At 51.9% G+C, this 17,460-nt stretch overlaps 1 protein-coding gene across 1 annotated transcript in view; it reads right to left on the bottom strand.

Annotated features, from left to right (window-relative positions):
- Nucleotides 1-17,460, bottom strand: part of Rassf3 (Ras association (RalGDS/AF-6) domain family member 3) — a gene marked incomplete in the record, with an annotated part of 51,142 nt that overhangs the window by 2,373 nt on the left and 31,309 nt on the right. Inside the window, 4 exon segments of the mRNA XM_005397534.2 lie at nt 1-152; nt 2,620-2,729; nt 5,727-5,943; nt 8,263-8,370. Coding sequence (XP_005397591.1) covers nt 3-152; nt 2,620-2,729; nt 5,727-5,943; nt 8,263-8,370 — 585 coding nt within the window.

Here is a 17,460-nt window from a genome sequence, read left to right as displayed (position 1 = left end):
CGCTACCCGGGCGTGCGCGCCTCGCCCAGCGCCGCCTCCAGCTCACGCCGGTAGGCCGCGTAGCGCCGCTTCAGGCTCCGCAGCTGCTCGTCCTCCTCCTTGTCCAGGATGCGCAGGAAGTTCTGCAGCTCCGGAAGGCTGAAGGCTTCCCACTGCGCGGGGACACGGGAAGGTCAGCAGGCGGGCGGGGAGGAGCCCGCGCTCGGGGCGGAGGAGCCGCGGCCGGCACCCCACGGCTCAGCGCCCCCCGCGCCCCACCTCCCACGCCTACGCCTGCCCCGCGGACACCCGCGCAGCACTCCACCCGCGCTGCCTCCCGCCCGCTCACTGCACTCCCCACGGGAAGGGCTGCGGCCTGCGGAGCAGCGTTCTGCCGGCCCCTCGTGGCTGCTCAGGTTAAGTCTGACAGCTTCGAACCTCTGCAGCACCACCTCCCGGGGCTCAGGCTCCCTGCTCCACCCTGCCCGGCCACGCTCAGCTCGGAAGGCCTCTGGGGCGTCCTTCTGTCCCGTCCCAGACGGGGTCAAGGCACTCTCACTGGGCACTCATAACTCTATTCACAACCAAAAAAAAATTTTTTTTTGGCCTTTTTGAAGCAGGGTTTCACTATGCAACTCAGGCTGGCCTCAAACTCCCAGCGATCTTCCTGCCTCAGCCTCCTGAATGCTGAGCACTACAGGTGTGCGTCACCACGGCTGCCACAACCAAGAGTATTACATTCCTGTAACTCTTTGGTATCTCCCTCCCCTGCGCCTCTCCCACACTGCAGCTGTTCAGGATTTGTCTCCTGCCGTGGGGCTCTTGGTTCCGTTTCCCTAACAGCACCTAGTAATTTCCTAAAGCTTTTTAACTGAAGCGGTGACTGTCAAGGAGAGTACTGACGTCCCGCAGTGTCAAGGGGACTGGCGCCGAGAATCACTGCCAAGGCCAGGACGCCGGCGTCTGGTGGTACCGAGAAGACTCCAGGCAGCCAACATAAGCGCAGGGAGAAGAGCGCGGAGACACCGCCAGGCGGCCCAGAGGAGGAGGCTTCCTGGACGCGGGCTGAAGCAGGCTGTTAACGCCAGTGACAAACACGCGGGAGCACCACTTCCTATCTCAGAAAGCTGTTAACTATACAAATTTCATGTGCGTGAAGGTTTTCAAAATATGGACATTAAAAAAACACCTTCTCCCTCCAGCCGTAGCAGCTATGGAAAGTTTACTCCCTCAGCCGGACATGATGGCACACACCTGTAACCCCAGCACTCAGGAGGCTGAGGCAGGAGGATCCTTGCAAGTTTGAGATCAGCCTGGGCTACAAAGTGAGCTCCAGGCCAGCCTGAACTGACGCTGCCTCAAAAAGACAAAAAATAAAAAAGTTTACTCCCTCAGTTTTTTCCTACGTAACTGAGAATCCAGAGCCCAGACACAGGTCCAACGAAGCGCTCTGGAACATTACAACAAAACGCTGATTTCAAAACTCGCTCCTCCCTACAGGCTGCCCTAAGCACACTGAATCATGTGCAGTGCTGAGTCCAGTAATGAGAAAAATAAAACACCGGCAAAGAGGCTTGCTGGTGCCCAGCGCAGGTTCTCAGAGGGAACGCCGCCAGCTGCAAACCCAGGGAGACTTCTGCACCCTGCCTTCTCAAAATGGGAGCCTGGGTTTCTTACAAAGCTTCCCAACTGTCGCAAATCAGTCTTCCTACGATTCCCTGGACAAGCGCTCATTTACACACACACTACTTACCCTGTTTGTGTACATTCCCACTTGTGACTAAAAAACCACCTCTTAAAGTAGTTAGTCCACCTTTTATAGATCTTCAACACAAGGTTGAAAGATTAAAAGATTCACCCAAAGTCACAATCCAAATCTAACACACAGCCAGAAGCAGAACCTGATTCTGCTTCTCTTTTTTTTTGAGACAGGGTCTTGCCATGTAGTTCAGGCTGGCCTCAAACTTGAGGCAATCGTCCTGCCTCAGCCTTCCGAGTGCTGGGATTACAGGCGCAGGAGTCCTGGTTTCTAATTTTTAACCTAGAAACCCCATTCTCACTTCACACTACTTCCTGTTCCCAAGAGAAGAGGCGCAGAGCCTGAGAGGCGGCTTAGGTGTCATTTACACTGACGCTGAATCTAAGGGACACCCCAGGAGCTCCTCCCCCCGCGCCACTGCCTGACCGCCATCCTCCCTGCAGAGAAAATGGCCAACCACACATATGCAGGCATAATTTTTTAATCATCCGACCGAGCAAAGGAAAACAAAAGACTCTAGAGAAAGCTATGCTGCACAGAGATCAGGTTTCCTTTGCTTTCCCTGTGGAACGGAATTAGCCCGCAGACTTTTCTTAGCAGCAGACATATGGCGGGTGTCCACTTTCAAAGCGCAGTCAGAGTCAGCTGGTGGCGGGAGGGGGCAAAATGACTGTCTGGGGGGATACACGAACGCTTATTCTCCCACCTCGGACATGTTCAGGCCAAGGTAACACTGACAAAAGCACGCTCAGGGTTAACCTTGGGTTCCCTGTGGACAACTCCAAGGGTCTCCCTCTTCCCTTGCCTGGTCGGGTCTCTGCGCCAGACTGTGAAACAGGCCAGCTGTCCCACACCGCGTGAGCCCCGCGGGGTTCACTTACCTCTCCGATTTCATGTTCCCGCAGAACGAAGCTGAGTGTGTCGGTTCTGGGCCCTGCTACCAACCGCAGGTAGAGAGGGTGTTCTTGGTCTGCGAGCTTGCAGGCATAGACTGCAGGGAAACGGCGTGTTACAGACAGCTCATCATCCGGAGACAGGTCACCGCCCCTCCTTCAGATCAAGCGGACGGCTGCTTCTCCGGCCCGTCACCACCCCCGCATCTTCACACCAGCAGCCCGGAGTGGAACAAAACCTTTCCACTTCCACGCTATCTGCTCAACAGAAACCATACCTTCACCAAGGAGGGGATAATATCGGAGAATAATTTAAGTGGGTATTCGTCACAAAACATATTTGAAAGCTAGGTGTGGTGGGGTGTACTTGTAATCCCAGCACTCAGGAGGCTGAGGCAGGAGGATCACTGCAAGGCCAGCCTGGGCCAGCTTGAATTACTACACAGGAAGATCCTGTCTTTAAAAAAAAAAGGCATTTGGAATTATTATTCTGCTCCTTTTTTAAAAAAAAAACTTTTTAAAAAAAAACTTCAAACACTGCCAGGTATGCTGGCACAATGCTATAAACCCAGCACTCAGGAGGCTGACGCAGAAAGATCGCTGGAAATTCAAGGCCAGCCTCAACTACACAGTGAGACCCTGTCTCCAAAAAAACAAAACAACACAAAACAAAACAAAAATACAACTTCCAACTCCTTTTAAAACAATGAAAATGCACTCAATGAACATGAGCTCAAAGCTCTAGGCAAAAACTTTAGATCAATTAAGACCTGACCGCCACAGCAGGGAGTGGAAGCAATCTGAAACCCAGCGCTTGGGGAGGCTGAGGCTGCAGGATGGCAACTTGAATCCTCTCCTCTGCACCTTAGTGAGACCTTGTCTCCAAATAAAAAAATAAAAGGGACTGGGAAAAAGTAAAAAAATTAAATAAACAAAGTAAAAAGGACTGCGGCTGTGACTTAGTGTGAAGGCCTTAGGGGCCAGCCCCAGGATCAAAACAAACAACAAAACAATAAGCAAGCAGTCAGAACACCGGCTGTGGTGGCTTCTGGTGGGACCTTACACTAGGGGACTCATCTCCCTCTCCCTCTTTCTCTCTCTCTCACACACACACACACACACACACACACACACACGCTGAACGTCTGCACAAGGGTACCGCGTCAGCAGGGAGCTATCACTTCAGATGGTACAGCTAAGTCCAGGTGAGCTTGCAAAGAAGCAAGGTCAAATGTCACCTGACTTGTGCTAATATTGTTGGGACAATCGCATGACTGCATCTTGTACTCCGAGTAGCTAGTTTAAAGATAACAGGCAATGCATTAACTATTGTTAAGCTCCTGTTACATATAATTGCTTTTAAATTTTGTGGGTTTTTGTTTTCCCTTTAAAAGAAAATTAAAAAGAAAAGTCACCTGAGCTTCTCCACAGTACTTTGGCCCTTCCGGAAGTGACTGCACTGCGGGCCCCACCTCCCGGCGACGCACGCAGCCCCGGGCTGCTAAGCCTGCAGCTCTGCAGCGCAGGAACCCTGACCTGCTTTTCTCTGTGCCGCGCTGGGCCCGGCCCCAGGCCAAGCCTTCAACAAATAAACGTGCACACTCGGAAGCTAGCTGTGCTTAACCCCGTGCGACTGAAGGACCTGACGAACACGCTGCTCAGTATGTTTTCTTTACAGCTACTTCAGCCTTTACCCAGAAAAACTAAAGAAAGCTTAAAGCAGTTTATTACTCACACATACCACTTCCAAACTGGCATATAGTAAATCATGAAACTTAGCAATTTCTGCACAACTGCCTGAGTATCTTACTGAGTTTCATGTCGTGATTTAATGTTCTTTCTATCCATTCACTGTAGGTATGAAGTTCAGACAGACCGACCCCAGATCGGAACATCACATGTATTTTTATGTGCTCTGGGAGGCAGGATACGAAATGCCCCAGTGTAACGCCCAGCGACAGTGAAGGAGACACGGTGGGGTCACCTGGAGCAGTACGCTGAAAGGCACTCCGGTGCTATGCATGTGCCTCCTTGTCTGCGAAAGCCCAGAGAGCACAGGCCCACCAAGCCACTGTATGAGCAGGGAGACGTGAAATGTGAAACGTGCTACTGAAACTTCAGTCCCAGAAGTTTCTTGGTTACTTCTGCAGCACTAGGGACCGAACCCAGAGCCTCACGCATGCTAGATGTGTACTCTAGTGGGGAGCTATATCTGCACCCCTTTTTATTTTATTCTGAGATAGGGTCTTTCTAAGTTTCGAAGGCTGACCTTGAACTTGCAACCCTCCTTGATGGAGACCACTACAAAGCAGCCCTGAGCAGCACTTAATCAATCGGCTTTTCGTGTTCACTTGTGAATCTGTCCAAGGCCCAGGCTCCTTGTCTGGAAATGGACGGCGGACTCATAGTAAGTGAACCTCTGGGTCACTAAAGCCTACAATGGCGGATGAAGCCAGAAAGTCTCAAAGGGTAAGACAAGATAATAGCCAAGGACATCTGGACCCAGTCTCAACTGGATAAAGACAGTAGCCTGAGGCATCTCACCTTTGACAACTAAATAAATACGGGCCACCAGGAGAAGGTCTTGGTCTTAGCCTTGAGAGAATCTCGACTTCTATGAGAGGGCTCTGATTCTCCTGGAGCCCTGAAATTACTCCATTCGCCTCTTTTTATTTAGCCTTCGCTGTATACTTGTTCTGGAGATTGCAGACCTGATCAGCCCACAATTCACTCAGGGATCCTATTAACCCGATAATACCTCCTGCCTCGGCCTTCCAAGTAGCTAGATTACTGACATGTACGGCCCTGCCTGGCCGCAAGTATTCTTTTGTCTCCTGAAGGACATTAAAATCAAAGCTCTTTCCTCTGCTCCAAATCAAAGCTTCCCCTCTGCGCACATCACCAAATCCCGCGTAAGCACTCAGCTCACGAGGAGCCAGGAGACGCCGAGTGCCCACGCGACCACCACGGCCCTCCGCACGTGTCCCTGGCCCTGACGCGCCACGGCCCAGACACGCCTGTCGGTCTCCCCTCTGTGAATGCGGACAGGAGACACACACACGCGCAGACCCCCTCACGTCAAGCACAGCGCATACCTTGGTCTTCCCTGTGACAGCGCTTATAAAGTGCAAACTTGGCAGGGCTCTCCGTCACAAGGAACTTCTTAAGCAGGGCCTCGATGACTTCCCCGACAGTGTTTGTGCTGCTGATATGAAGCGTGTTCATGCAGCCGTTGCTGCTGGGAGACGTCTGTGGAGGTCTGCAGAGCTCCATCTGCACTTTAATGAAGCCAGTATAAATCCCATTTGAATTCTGAGGAGGCAGAAAATGCACACTGGGTTGGCAGGGGAACGCGGGCAAGGAGGGCATGCAAGGCAAACAGGAAGCGAGCCGCTGGGTTCTCTACTCAGAGCTGCCCTGAGGACGGCCCGAGGGCGCGACCTTGGAGGAGGTTCACTCGTACCACCGGTGGGGAAGCACTTCCTGGGGATCGGTCTGCAGGGCGCATGTGGCCACCAAAGGCACCTTCCCTCTCTAAGGATACCAGCCCCAGGCTCAGGCTTGCACCCGTTTGCAGCGCCATAGCCCCCGGCCAAACTGCAACTGCAGGAAGGGCTGGGGGAATCCGGGCTCCGAGCTCGAAGAAAACACCACCCTCAGCCGGTAACTAGCTATGCTCAAAACAGGAAGGGCACGGCTAGCACCGAAACGCTTCAAAGTCAGCAACGAGGGGCCGTAAGCAAAGCGGGTGCTTCGCTCCCAGTGGCTCCCGGATGTGTGCGCTGTTCCCAACCCTGCTTGTTAAACCTCGCTGTGCGCCACCCTTCCTGCACAGCGTGGGGTCCACTTCACGCGCCCCAAGCAGCAATGCTCTAAATTTATTTCCCTTAGTGCACATTTGCCATGCATAATGATCACATTCATCACAGGGAATTCGTACCTGTATATAATATACAAGCACCAACATTTTTAAAAACAAAGCCCAGCTACTACATGAGCTACAGATATTACAAGCTCTTGTCTTAACTTGGGGCAGAACCACTCTTTCTTGGTTGCCAAAACAGTAACAATGCTCTGAGCTTCCCTTTATTTAGAAGCAAATTACTGGCATGTTGTATTAAAATAAGTCCCCAGGTATTGCCATATAAATACCACAGCTAAAGGAAGGTTTAAAAACTTTTGTCTTAAACTTCCTTTATTAAAAACAAAAACAACCCTATGGTCCACCCCCCCCAAGTGATCAATTTATAATATAAATTCCCTTATTCATTCTTTTTAATAAAGTGCTGCACAACACTTAAAATTTTTCACCTTTAAAAAATACGGACCTGGGTGTGGTGGCACACACCTGTAATCCCAGCACTCGGGAGGCCGAGGCAGGAGGATCACCACAAGTTCGAGGCCAGCCTGGGGTACATAGTAAGTTCAAGGCCAGCCTGAACTACAAAGCAATACCCTGTCTAAAAAAAAAAAAAAAAAAAAACAGAAAACAATATGGAAACATGCATCTGTTTTAATCCCCACAGGCATAAGACAGAAAAAACTATGGCAAGTGCAGTTTTTCCCCATGGATGAAAAGTGTTTTTGAGAAAGCAGCACCGCAGTTGGAGTAGGCAGGACACTCCTGGGACGATCTCACCCTCTCCTGCCCCTCACGCAGTGCCCCTGAGCAGGGACTTCCACCACAGGGGCTTGTATTTTATCTCTCCCCAAGGGTCAAAGAATTCATCTCTTTTTGTCTTTTTTTTTTCTGAGACAGGGTCTCGCTACATAGTCCAGGATGGCTTTGAACTCGCTTCTGTAGTGCAGCCTGGTCTCCCACTCACGGCGATCCTCCTGCCTCAGTCTCCCGAGCGCTGGGATTACAGGTGTGCCCCACCACGCTCAGCTGGGCCTGTTCTAAACAGGTCACCCGTCCTTTACCCACCTCTGTCAATGTACAGGACCAAGCGTCCTGGGAAGGAGCGTAGAGACGACAGGGGCTTTTGGAAGGACACCAACTGGTGCACACAGCCGTCAGTTCAGTCTCAAGCTCTGCAGTCAGCTCCTTTCCGCCGTCCCCAAGCCCTGACCCCTCCCTCGCCGGCCTGCACTCACCACTGTGCTTCCCACAGGGCGGGCGGGCGGGCGGGTGCCCATCCCGGGCGTGGGATGCACCTCCGCTCACGCTGACGCCCGGGGAGGAAACCTTAGCTCCGCTGCACTCCAACCCTTGGGCATGAAATCGCCCTGACTTTTCCATTCTGACTTGATGTAAGAGACGGAAATCATCTGAGGTCTTACTAGACTCTGAGCTGTCATCTGTATGTTAGGAAATAAAAAACCCTTTGAGGAGGAGGGGTTGCAAAATCCTCCAAAAAAATTTACAAGTGTTTCACTTTTTAAGGCTAACCTAACTACACATGTTCAGACAAAGCTACTTCAGAACCCAAACTGAAACATTCTATTTTCCTGCTCGGCATATCTTCACCACCACCCTTCTGCAAATGTTATTCGGACACGGTAAAACATACAGATGATGTCATCGACAACCTGGATCTGGCTTTTGATGGGTTTCAGCCTAAACAGCACTCAACAGCTCCCATCTGTCTTTCGAAGGACGCCAACCTAAACAGTGTTAAGGGTTCTTACCAAGGTCATCTTCAGCTTATCCGTGACAGCTAAATTGTATTTCTGAACTTTCTCTTTGATTTCCTCTTTGCTGAGGTAATTGTGAGTCTCTTTCTCTTTCTCCACATCCTAGAAGAAAAACAAGCAGTGCCACACATGAGCGATCGTAGAAAAACAAGGCAGATAAACCAGGGTTCTTCTTACACCCCACATAAAAGAGGTGCGCTTTACCTTGAAACACACATACTCGGTCTGTCTAGCATCATCTACCAGCTTACAGTGCTACCGTACATTCCTCAGGCTACAGTCTTTGCAGGGAATACATTAATTAAGACTAAGCCACACTCCAGTAAGTATTATTCTGAGACACTGTCAAGGCTAAATCTCTCTTCTGTAAAAACAACCCTCATCCCCCACACTGCGTCCTACATTGGCCATTTCTACTTTAAACTTTTGTTTTGTTTTGTTTTGTTTTTGTATTTTTGAGGTAGGGTCTTGCTAGATACTTCAGGTGATCTTCCTGCCTCAGCCTCTTGTGTGCTGGGATTGCAGGTGTATGATACCTGTAATCCTACTTTACTTACCTGCATATCCTACTTTACTTTAAACCATAAAGGTACACACCAAAAGCCTCTCTTTAGCAAATTCTATTCACAGTATGGTATTTATAGCTTTACAGTATTTATCAGTGAAAAGTACAGTAGTTAATAAGTATTAATTAAGAGCACCAACCACTGACCTCTTAAACGAAAAACAAGTACTAGAGGGTAATGTGTCTTCCCAACAAATCCCTATGCCAAGACACAGCAGCCAGACTTCCTCGACCACCCATCCCTACCACCCCTCCGGCCTCGCCCCACCTCGGCCTCCCTGGAGAGCAAACACTGGTTAAATTCTCTCATCACGGGAGGAAGCTCAAGGGGCAGCGGAACCAGGAGCGGCAGGGGAGGCGGCAAGGGACAAGGGAAAACAAGGAAACAGGGAAAGGTGCTTTTGTAAACAAGGAGGGGAAGAGGGGCTGAAGGGAAGGAAGGAAATGGAGGATCGAGTTATATCGCGCACAGGTACAAACTATAACGAATGCGATCGTGAGGTGCATCTAAGTGTACCAGTAAGCTTCCTTTTAAAAACATCTTTCAAGAAAAGATCCTGGTGTGCGCAAACATTTGGGGTCTCTGTTTGCTTTTTTCAGGAGGGAGGGTTCAATATGCAACCAGGCTGGCCTCAAGCTCACGATCTTCTCTCCTCAGCCTCCTGTGTGCAGAGATTGCAGGCAGATGCCACCCCAGCAGCTGATGTGGGTAAACACTGGGAAACTTAGAGTCCGCACAATCAGATTTAAACCTACGTAGCAACTTAGAAAAGAAGGGCCTAAAAATGCGCCAGCTTGAGAGAGGAAACACACGCGCCTTTTCCAGCCAAGCCTAGCACACTACCCTCACAGCTGGGTATTCTCCAAGCAGACATTTGTGCACATCTACTCCCTGTGAGCTGCTGTTATAAATACACCAGGAACGGCCACTGCAGGACTTGCAGGAATGCCATATAGAGTATGAAATGGCTCGAGCCACTCTTGTCTCAAGTTCTTTGATTTCAGACCCTGAAATCTAAGGGGCGGGGGGGCCGACTATAAATTACCTCAGCATTTGCAGTCCCAGCAGCACGGTCCTGGAGAGGTCTGCTGGGTCAGTGGGTCTGTTCCTGGCACTGGGGACGGCCCCGAGCCCCCCAAAAGCATTTCCCTGGCCAACAGAAAGCCCTACATCAACCTTGTTTTTGGTGTTACTGGTTAGGGATAAAACGCGGCAGGCTACAGTAACTTCCAACTGTCACTTCAGTGACGATCCCCGAGGAAATTTACATCGTGCACCACAGCTCTCCTCACTCTCCTCTTTCTGGTTCACAGTGAGCCGGCTGCCAGCCAGAGCTGGAGAACAACCGAGGCGCCTTTCTCCCTGCTTCCTCTCCCCAGCTGGACACGGAGTGAGCGCGCTCTGCCTACCGAGCGCCACCCCAGCCCTTTCTCATTTCACTTCGAGACATGCCCGTGTGGGCTTCCAACCTGCGGTCCTCCGGCCGCAGTGTCCACCACCACCCTTAAGCAGGGACTGGCCAGTTCTCCCTCATATCTGCGGGGTACTGGCTGCAGGACTCCCAGCAGATACCAAAACTCTTGGAGGCTCAAGTCCCTTACATAAAAATAAATTTTTTTTTTCGTACCAGGAATCAAACTTAGGACCTTGCACTTGCCAAGCGGGTGCTGTGCCACTGAGGTATCTCCCCGGCCCCAGAAGGTGTTACATTGCATGTAATTTGTGCAGAGCACCCAGTCCACTTTAAATCATTTCTGATTACTTCTAATGTCTAATACAATGTAAATGCTAAGCACATACCTATTACACTCTATTGTTCAGGGAATAACGACAAGAAAAACGTGCACATATTAAATACAGATGCTGTAGCAAGAAACACCCCGGCACACACACCCAGAATATTTCAGTTTCTCAGTTGCCCGCGTGACAGTTCCTGTTCCAGATCTGGTTGCTCCTGTCTCTCAGAAACGGCTGGTCACGGTGACACACAGCTGGTCACTGTGATGCTCACTGGATAAGCCAATCCCCAACTGACAAGCCGTCCTGCCTCTGCACTTGCTGCCTGCTGACCCCATATAAGCCCGAGACCACCAGGGATCAGGGGTCTAACATTCAGAGAATGATCCAGATCAGTGCCGTCAGCGCAGAAAGTCTGCCTCCAAAGCCTGGGCGTCGTTTTGGTGTTTGTGCCTGCCCCTGCAGCCGGCGCATCAGCTGGGAACACGGACTGCGCTGACCTCTTTGGTCAGCGGTCGCGGCCCTTGCAAACGGAGCAAGGCCTCTGCGGGTCCCGACGGGAAGGTGCACCCCTGAGATTTCCTGAGTCCCCCTGCAGGTCCGGAGGAGGGCTCCCGGCTCCTCCCTGGAGTGGCTCACCTCAGACCCCAAGGGGAAGAGGACGCAATCTGTGTCTGTCTGCCTGGCTGCCTGATCCTAAGACCCCCAGGGCACCCCAGTGAGCCAGTCTGTGAGTCCTGCTCAGTTGAAGCAGAAGAGCTTGACCACCTCTTGTCAGTTAAGGCCTCCTCAGGGGAAGGGGGCTGAGCGTTTCACCTGAGCGCCCGCTGAGTGAATGTGTGGGTGGGCCGGACGGTGTAAGCAAGAGGCTGCTCCGACTGTGCTCCGAGACTGGGAAGCCCTGGTCACAGTGGCTGGCTGGGCCGCGCCCGCGGCTCCACGGCGACAGAAGGGGGTGTGGCCAGGCGGGCATCTGAACGGCCGCTCTCTGAGGGACAGCCATCATTCAAGGGTACACAACATACCCCGTAGGGAGACAGAATGGGAACTAACTGGTTAAAACCCACTGTCCCTGACTGCAGGAAAAGGGGCTTTCTTACAGAGTTAAAAATGAAAGCAAACCACTCCCTGCATCTCAAAGAAGAAAAAGGAAAAAGCAGCCCATTCTCCCTGAGAAGTCCGCCCTGGCGCCCTCGTCAGCTGCTGAGTTGCTGCCAACACCGACAGCTCCACTCCCTGCTCCCAACTCACCCACTTCCAGCCAGCTGAACTGGGTCTAGCTCTGCGCTGCCTGCCTTTGGCCGCACAGGCCCCCCTCCAGAGCCGCCTCCTCAAAGCCTATGCCGGCCAGATGGCATCATCTAATGCCCACCCGAGATGCGACTGTCAACAACTCCTTCTGAGTCCCACATTCTGACTGAGGAACTGGACAGTCGGCCCTGGCAAATGAGTTGCGCCCTGCCAGGCCTGCACAGGGAGGACGGACCAAGTTCTACCCAGAGAGCCTGCAGTCACTGCCAAGGTCGGGGGCAGACCTGTGACTTTCCTGGTAGACCATGGAACAGAACTCTCTGCGGCCAAGTTACCACCACTGAGGCAGCTGGGACTCCTGCCTGTCGCCCCTTCTGCCAGGCACAGACTTACAGCCTGGGAGGTCATCTCCTTTGCACCCAGCCCGTCTTAACCCCGCACATTCAACTCTGACTGCTCCCTGAGAGGAAGATGACACCTGCATCAGGCCGAGACAGACGCCTGCACCCCTGAAGTTCTCAAAATTCTTCTCCCAGACATACACTCGCCTCTGGGCCTGGATACCATCCATGATCGGATGCCACAGAAAGCACAAGCAGGCATCAGGCCACACATCGGCCTGACAGACTGCTGACCACCGTGGGCCAGATCTCCGTGCCGTCAACAATGCAGCCTCTGCTTGCGAGTTGCTCCCACAAGCCCCCTCAACTGGGAGATCCGGAGATAAAGGGCCAGCTCACTCGGACTCAATCGCCAAAAGGGGTGAAGAGCTCTCCCACCTTGACTCCGCACCTGTGTCCTGCACGGCAAGGAAGCCATCCTCGTCATCAAACTAACCCGCACAGCCGTCTGAGAGGCTCTCAGACTCAGCCCAAGCCAGAGAAGTTTCATCCTGTTCCTCCCGAGGACCCCAAGTCCAACCTGCCTCCTCCCGACATTCCACCCCCGGCAGTTCTGTCTCCTGCACCACAGCCTCCTCCTCTCCCAGATTAATTCCCTTGGCTCAACTGGCGTAAGGGGTTAAGAACCCTTCCACCTTGGCTCTGCACCTATGAACCCACCTGCCAACATGGGACAACTGGCAGCAACCCCTTCTGACTCTGTTTAATACTGAGGAGCACTGCCACATTGGAGACGGGCCCCAGCCTGGGTAAAGTCAGAAGTCCCCACCACTGTGGTCGATCCTGATGCCTGGATGAGCACAGTCCTCCCCCAAGCACGTCCAAACTGGGACTGTACTGTGACAGAGGGCGTGAAGCCTTAGATCAGGACCGCACTGCTCTCCTGGCGGACCTCAAAGAGGGAGAGAAGCCAGTAAACATGCCTAAAGTTCCTGAAGTTACCCACCGAGGCCCCACTGAAAAGAAATTCTGCTAAAGCAGATCCTGTGAGGCTGATGGGCACTTTATCAAACACGAATTCCTGGACATGCTTGAGTGCCCTGTACCTCTCCTGGGACGTGACCAGCCTCCCTCACCCTCGGGTCCACTGTCCCAGACTTGACATTGACTCTGACTGAACTTCAGGAGGAAGAACAGCACCTACATCAGCCTGAAATGCCTGATAATCATAACCCTGAAATTTCGAGAGACTCGTTTCCAGAAGCAGGGACAAAGGGCTTGCTATCAACCATGCCCCTTTGGTGATCAAGCTCTGTCCCATGGCAACCCCAACCTGCATCAAACGGTACACCTTTCCTGCCTGTAAAGCCAGTTCAAGATCTCCAAACTGCCAAAGGACTGCCACCTCCGCTGCCCTCCATATACATTGCCTCAGTCTTCTGCCACCCATAACCTGATGGTACACCTGCCTGGCTGGAACTTAAAAAGAAAGCCTTCTTCAGCCTTCTGTTGGCTCCGGTCAGCCAGCCTCTCTTCACCTTTAAATGGAAAGAGCCCAGTTCTGGACTCAAAAGCCAACCGCCCTAGACTCAACCTCCAGAGGTTCAGTGATGCTTACTTGGACTGTCAGTCCCTGGAGCACCCACACCCAATGGCCTCTAAGGGCTGCCTCCCCACTTTGCCTCCGCCTTCTAACAGCCACTGTCCTGATCAAGAAAGCTGACAGGCTCACCTTAGACTGAGACCTAACTGTCCAGGTGCCACATACTGCACTGGAATGAACTGTTCTTTAAAAAATGGACCTCCTGACAGATGCTGAGTACACCCTGTTTATGGATGGAAGTAGCTCTATTGGGTTTTTTGGGGGGTGGGGGGGTTCCAGGAATCACACTCAGGACCTCCTGCTTGCCAGGCAGATGCTATGCCAGTGAGCTGCACCCCCAGCCCTAAGTAGCTCTATTAGGAAAGAAGTCCAACAGGCTAAATATGCTGTGGTCACCTTGCACAGAACTATTTTGGCCCAAATGCTCTCGCAGGGATGGTCTGCACAGCAAACTGCTTCCTGCTGCTGTTTGGAAACCTGCCACTAACGACGCAAAATAATACGGTCCAGAGGCCTAATCCCCCTCTGGGGATCCAACTGACTGAAACATCAACCCCAGCCAGAAACACTTTACCCAATACTCCTGGAAGATCACAGCCAGACCTCCCCCACCATATGTTCTGCAAGCTCAAGCTGCAGCACAGCACTGGCACCCGTACCCCTGCAGCCAGCTCAGGCTTCAGCATCTGTGTCACTGGCCCTGACCTCATGCATTCTAGTGGACTCCATATAGACTATACAGAAAAAAACCACAACCCTACAGAAAGAGCTCGTAACCAGTTAGAGGCCAGCTGTATCAGTAGACACTCCTGCACCCACATATAACCCAGGTACATATTAACTACCTCTACCAGTTTCAGAAATCCAGCCTTAGCTCTGCTGAAAAATTTACCTGGACAGCTCCTCCAAGGGTCAGTCTGAAGAGAAAACTCACACACAACTGAAGCCTGAGGACATCATTCACAGGATTGCTCTGTACCTATAAACCTTGATTTCTGCATCTTTTCACTGCTTACCCCAGCCCTTGCTTTCCTTGCCTCCCTGCTAGCTGTGGTTTTGCTAACTGACCTGGATTCTGCTTACCTCAGCCCTTGCTTCTCCACCCTACACTAGCTGTGTTTTCTTCTATGGATGGTTGCCCCAAGAGAATAGAATAATCAAACGCTTGACCAAGATTTGATGAGCACCCAAGACACGTTGGACGCTCTCCTAGATCAGATACACTCCCTTACTACCTTGCCAGAGTAATGTTACAGAGCAGCCAGGCCTAAATTATGTCTCTTCCTAAAAACAACTTAGGGAAAAACTCTGTGATAAGATAATCTTGGGGAGCTTGGCCAGGGCCCATCCTAGGATCACTAACTACTTCTAGTTGGGCCTTGTGTCAGAAGATCACATGTAATACACTCAGCGAAGATTTGCCAGGGAAACTAGAAGGGGGGGCGGAATGTAACAGAAAATGCCCCCCTCAGCCAGAATACTTCAGCTTGTCAGTTGCCCAGGTGACAGTTCCTGTTCCAGGTCTGGTTGCTCTTGTCTCTCAGAAACGGCTGGTCACTGTGATCAGCGTTGCATAAACCAATCCCTAATTGACAAGCCATTCCGCCTCTGTACTTCCTGCTTGCTTATCCCATATAAGCCCTGCACCACCAGAGACTGGGGGGCCTGATATTCTGGGAATGATCCTGATCAGTGCGTATCAACGTAAATACATCTGCCCCCAAATCCTGGGTGTTGTTTCGGTGTCTCTGCTTGTTGTTGCAGGGCAGCGAGCTGACTGTATCCAGAGACGCTGATCCTGCAGGGGAGACTGCACTAAAAAGGACTTACAAAGTCTCAGTGTGGAACGGGAAGCTGGCAGGCAAAGGGTGTTGTGGGAAGTACACTAGGTCTGACAAGACCTGAGCTCTGATCCCTAGCCTGGCACCAACTCACCGGGGTTCTAGGCTTACTAATTTTTCTGAGCCTGTTCCATCAATTCCTCTCAAATGAAGAGATTTGAGTATATCATTTGTAACATTCTCTGACCTAAACGGATCTCACTGCAAAGATCGGGTGCTGCGCTCCCTGGTGTGACCAAGGGAGCAGAGCTGTCCCAAAGGCTCACTGTTAAAGCTCACCCATGGCCAAGGGCACACGTACAGCTGCCCACACTCCAGGCTAGGGGCTTTACGGAAGTGAGAATTTCAAGAGCGAGAAGGGAAGAAGGGCAAAGGCAGTGATTAAGAGAAAGAGAAAGGTTAATGAGTAAGGCTGGCCCATGACTAATCACAGCTCTTGCTGATGATACTGGACTTGGCACCCATCCTAGGCCTCCTCATGTCAGCAGCCCGCGGGCCGCAGGCCAGAAAGCTTGAAGATCAAAAGAACAAGCCAGTCTGAAAGCGCACTTTCCCCTGGATCACCCACATATAGATGAGACACTTTCATGTAGCAATTATCTTTCCTTCTTAAGAGATTAAAAACCAAGGGAACTGCAGGCAGCAGTAACACAGCTGGACTCAAGAATCTCCAAGAAGCCGGGCGGGTGGTGCACACCTGTAATCCCAGCAGGCAGGAGACGGAGGCAGGAGCATCTGTGAGTGCGAGGCCAGCCTGAAGGACACAGTGAGACCCTGTCTCCCCCAGCCAAAAAAAGAAAAAAGAATCTCCAAGATCCCTTTCAGGCTAAACACCTCATTATTGAAAGATTAACCAGAAAGTAAACCCCAGAAAAGCAGATACATGCTCAAAGGGCTGTAAAGCTGTGTTTTTAGGTAAACTCATGCAACAGCCGTATGTCTGCTGGGCATCTGCTGTGTGCCAGGTACTTGCCTAAACACAGGGGACCCCCCTCAGCAAGGGACAGGCCACACCACCTGGCGGCGCCTACTGTTCACGCCTCGCACGGCAGAGTGGGAGGGAGGGAGGCACAGAAGGAGCCGCTTCAACAGCGAGCACCATTTCTGTGAGCGAAGGACTGCGGCAGCTGGGGAAGTCACAAGCTCAGCCTGGGGTGCAGGACACGATTTCAGTTAGTGGTGTGTTTTTTCTTTTTTTCTTTTTTTTTTTTTTTTGGTCCTTTTGAGACAGAGTCTCACTATGCAGTTCAGGCTGGCCTGAGCTCACTTTGTAGCCCAGGTTGGGCTTAAACTTGCAACGATCTCCCTGCCTCAGCCTCCCGAGTGCTGCGATTACAGGCGTGCACCACCACGCCAGGCCCTTCAGTGAGTGTTTAAACCAGAGAAAGATGCTTAACTTGGAAAACCTGCAAATGGTTTAAACTGAGGATGCCCTGCCCCTCAGCTGACATGGGGAAAATTCCTCCTCCCGCCACGCATGGGGTACACTCATCAGAGGCGGCCTGGAATAGGCGGCCTTGGCAGGAAGGACGGGGAGAAGAGAAGGAAGCCCAGGGGGCAAAGAAGGCACCAGGAGTAAGAGTCGCAGCGAGCAGAGGGCGGACGGTGGGGTGATGGGCGTGGCACGGTACAACACAGCGCAAACAGGAGGCTCCCTGCCAGGCAGAAGAGGAAGTGGCGTGGGACACGGCAGCCTGTGAATAATGCACGGGTTATTGCTCTTGGCAACGGGGAGGTGCTGAGGCCACGCCTGAGAGTGTCTGCCTGGCGGGTTACACGTCATCTTTGTCTAAATCCATTTTGTTTTATATGCCCCAGACTCGGGCGGAGAGTTCCTCCATGGGAAATTCTAT

The sequence above is a fragment of the Chinchilla lanigera genome, unplaced genomic scaffold (genome assembly GCF_000276665.1).
Source record: "Chinchilla lanigera isolate Chin_1 unplaced genomic scaffold, ChiLan1.0 scaffold00057, whole genome shotgun sequence".
NCBI lineage: Eukaryota > Metazoa > Chordata > Mammalia > Rodentia > Chinchillidae > Chinchilla > Chinchilla lanigera.
The sequence above is the reverse complement of the archived record's forward strand: the minus strand, read 5'-3'. Positions and strand labels throughout refer to the sequence as shown.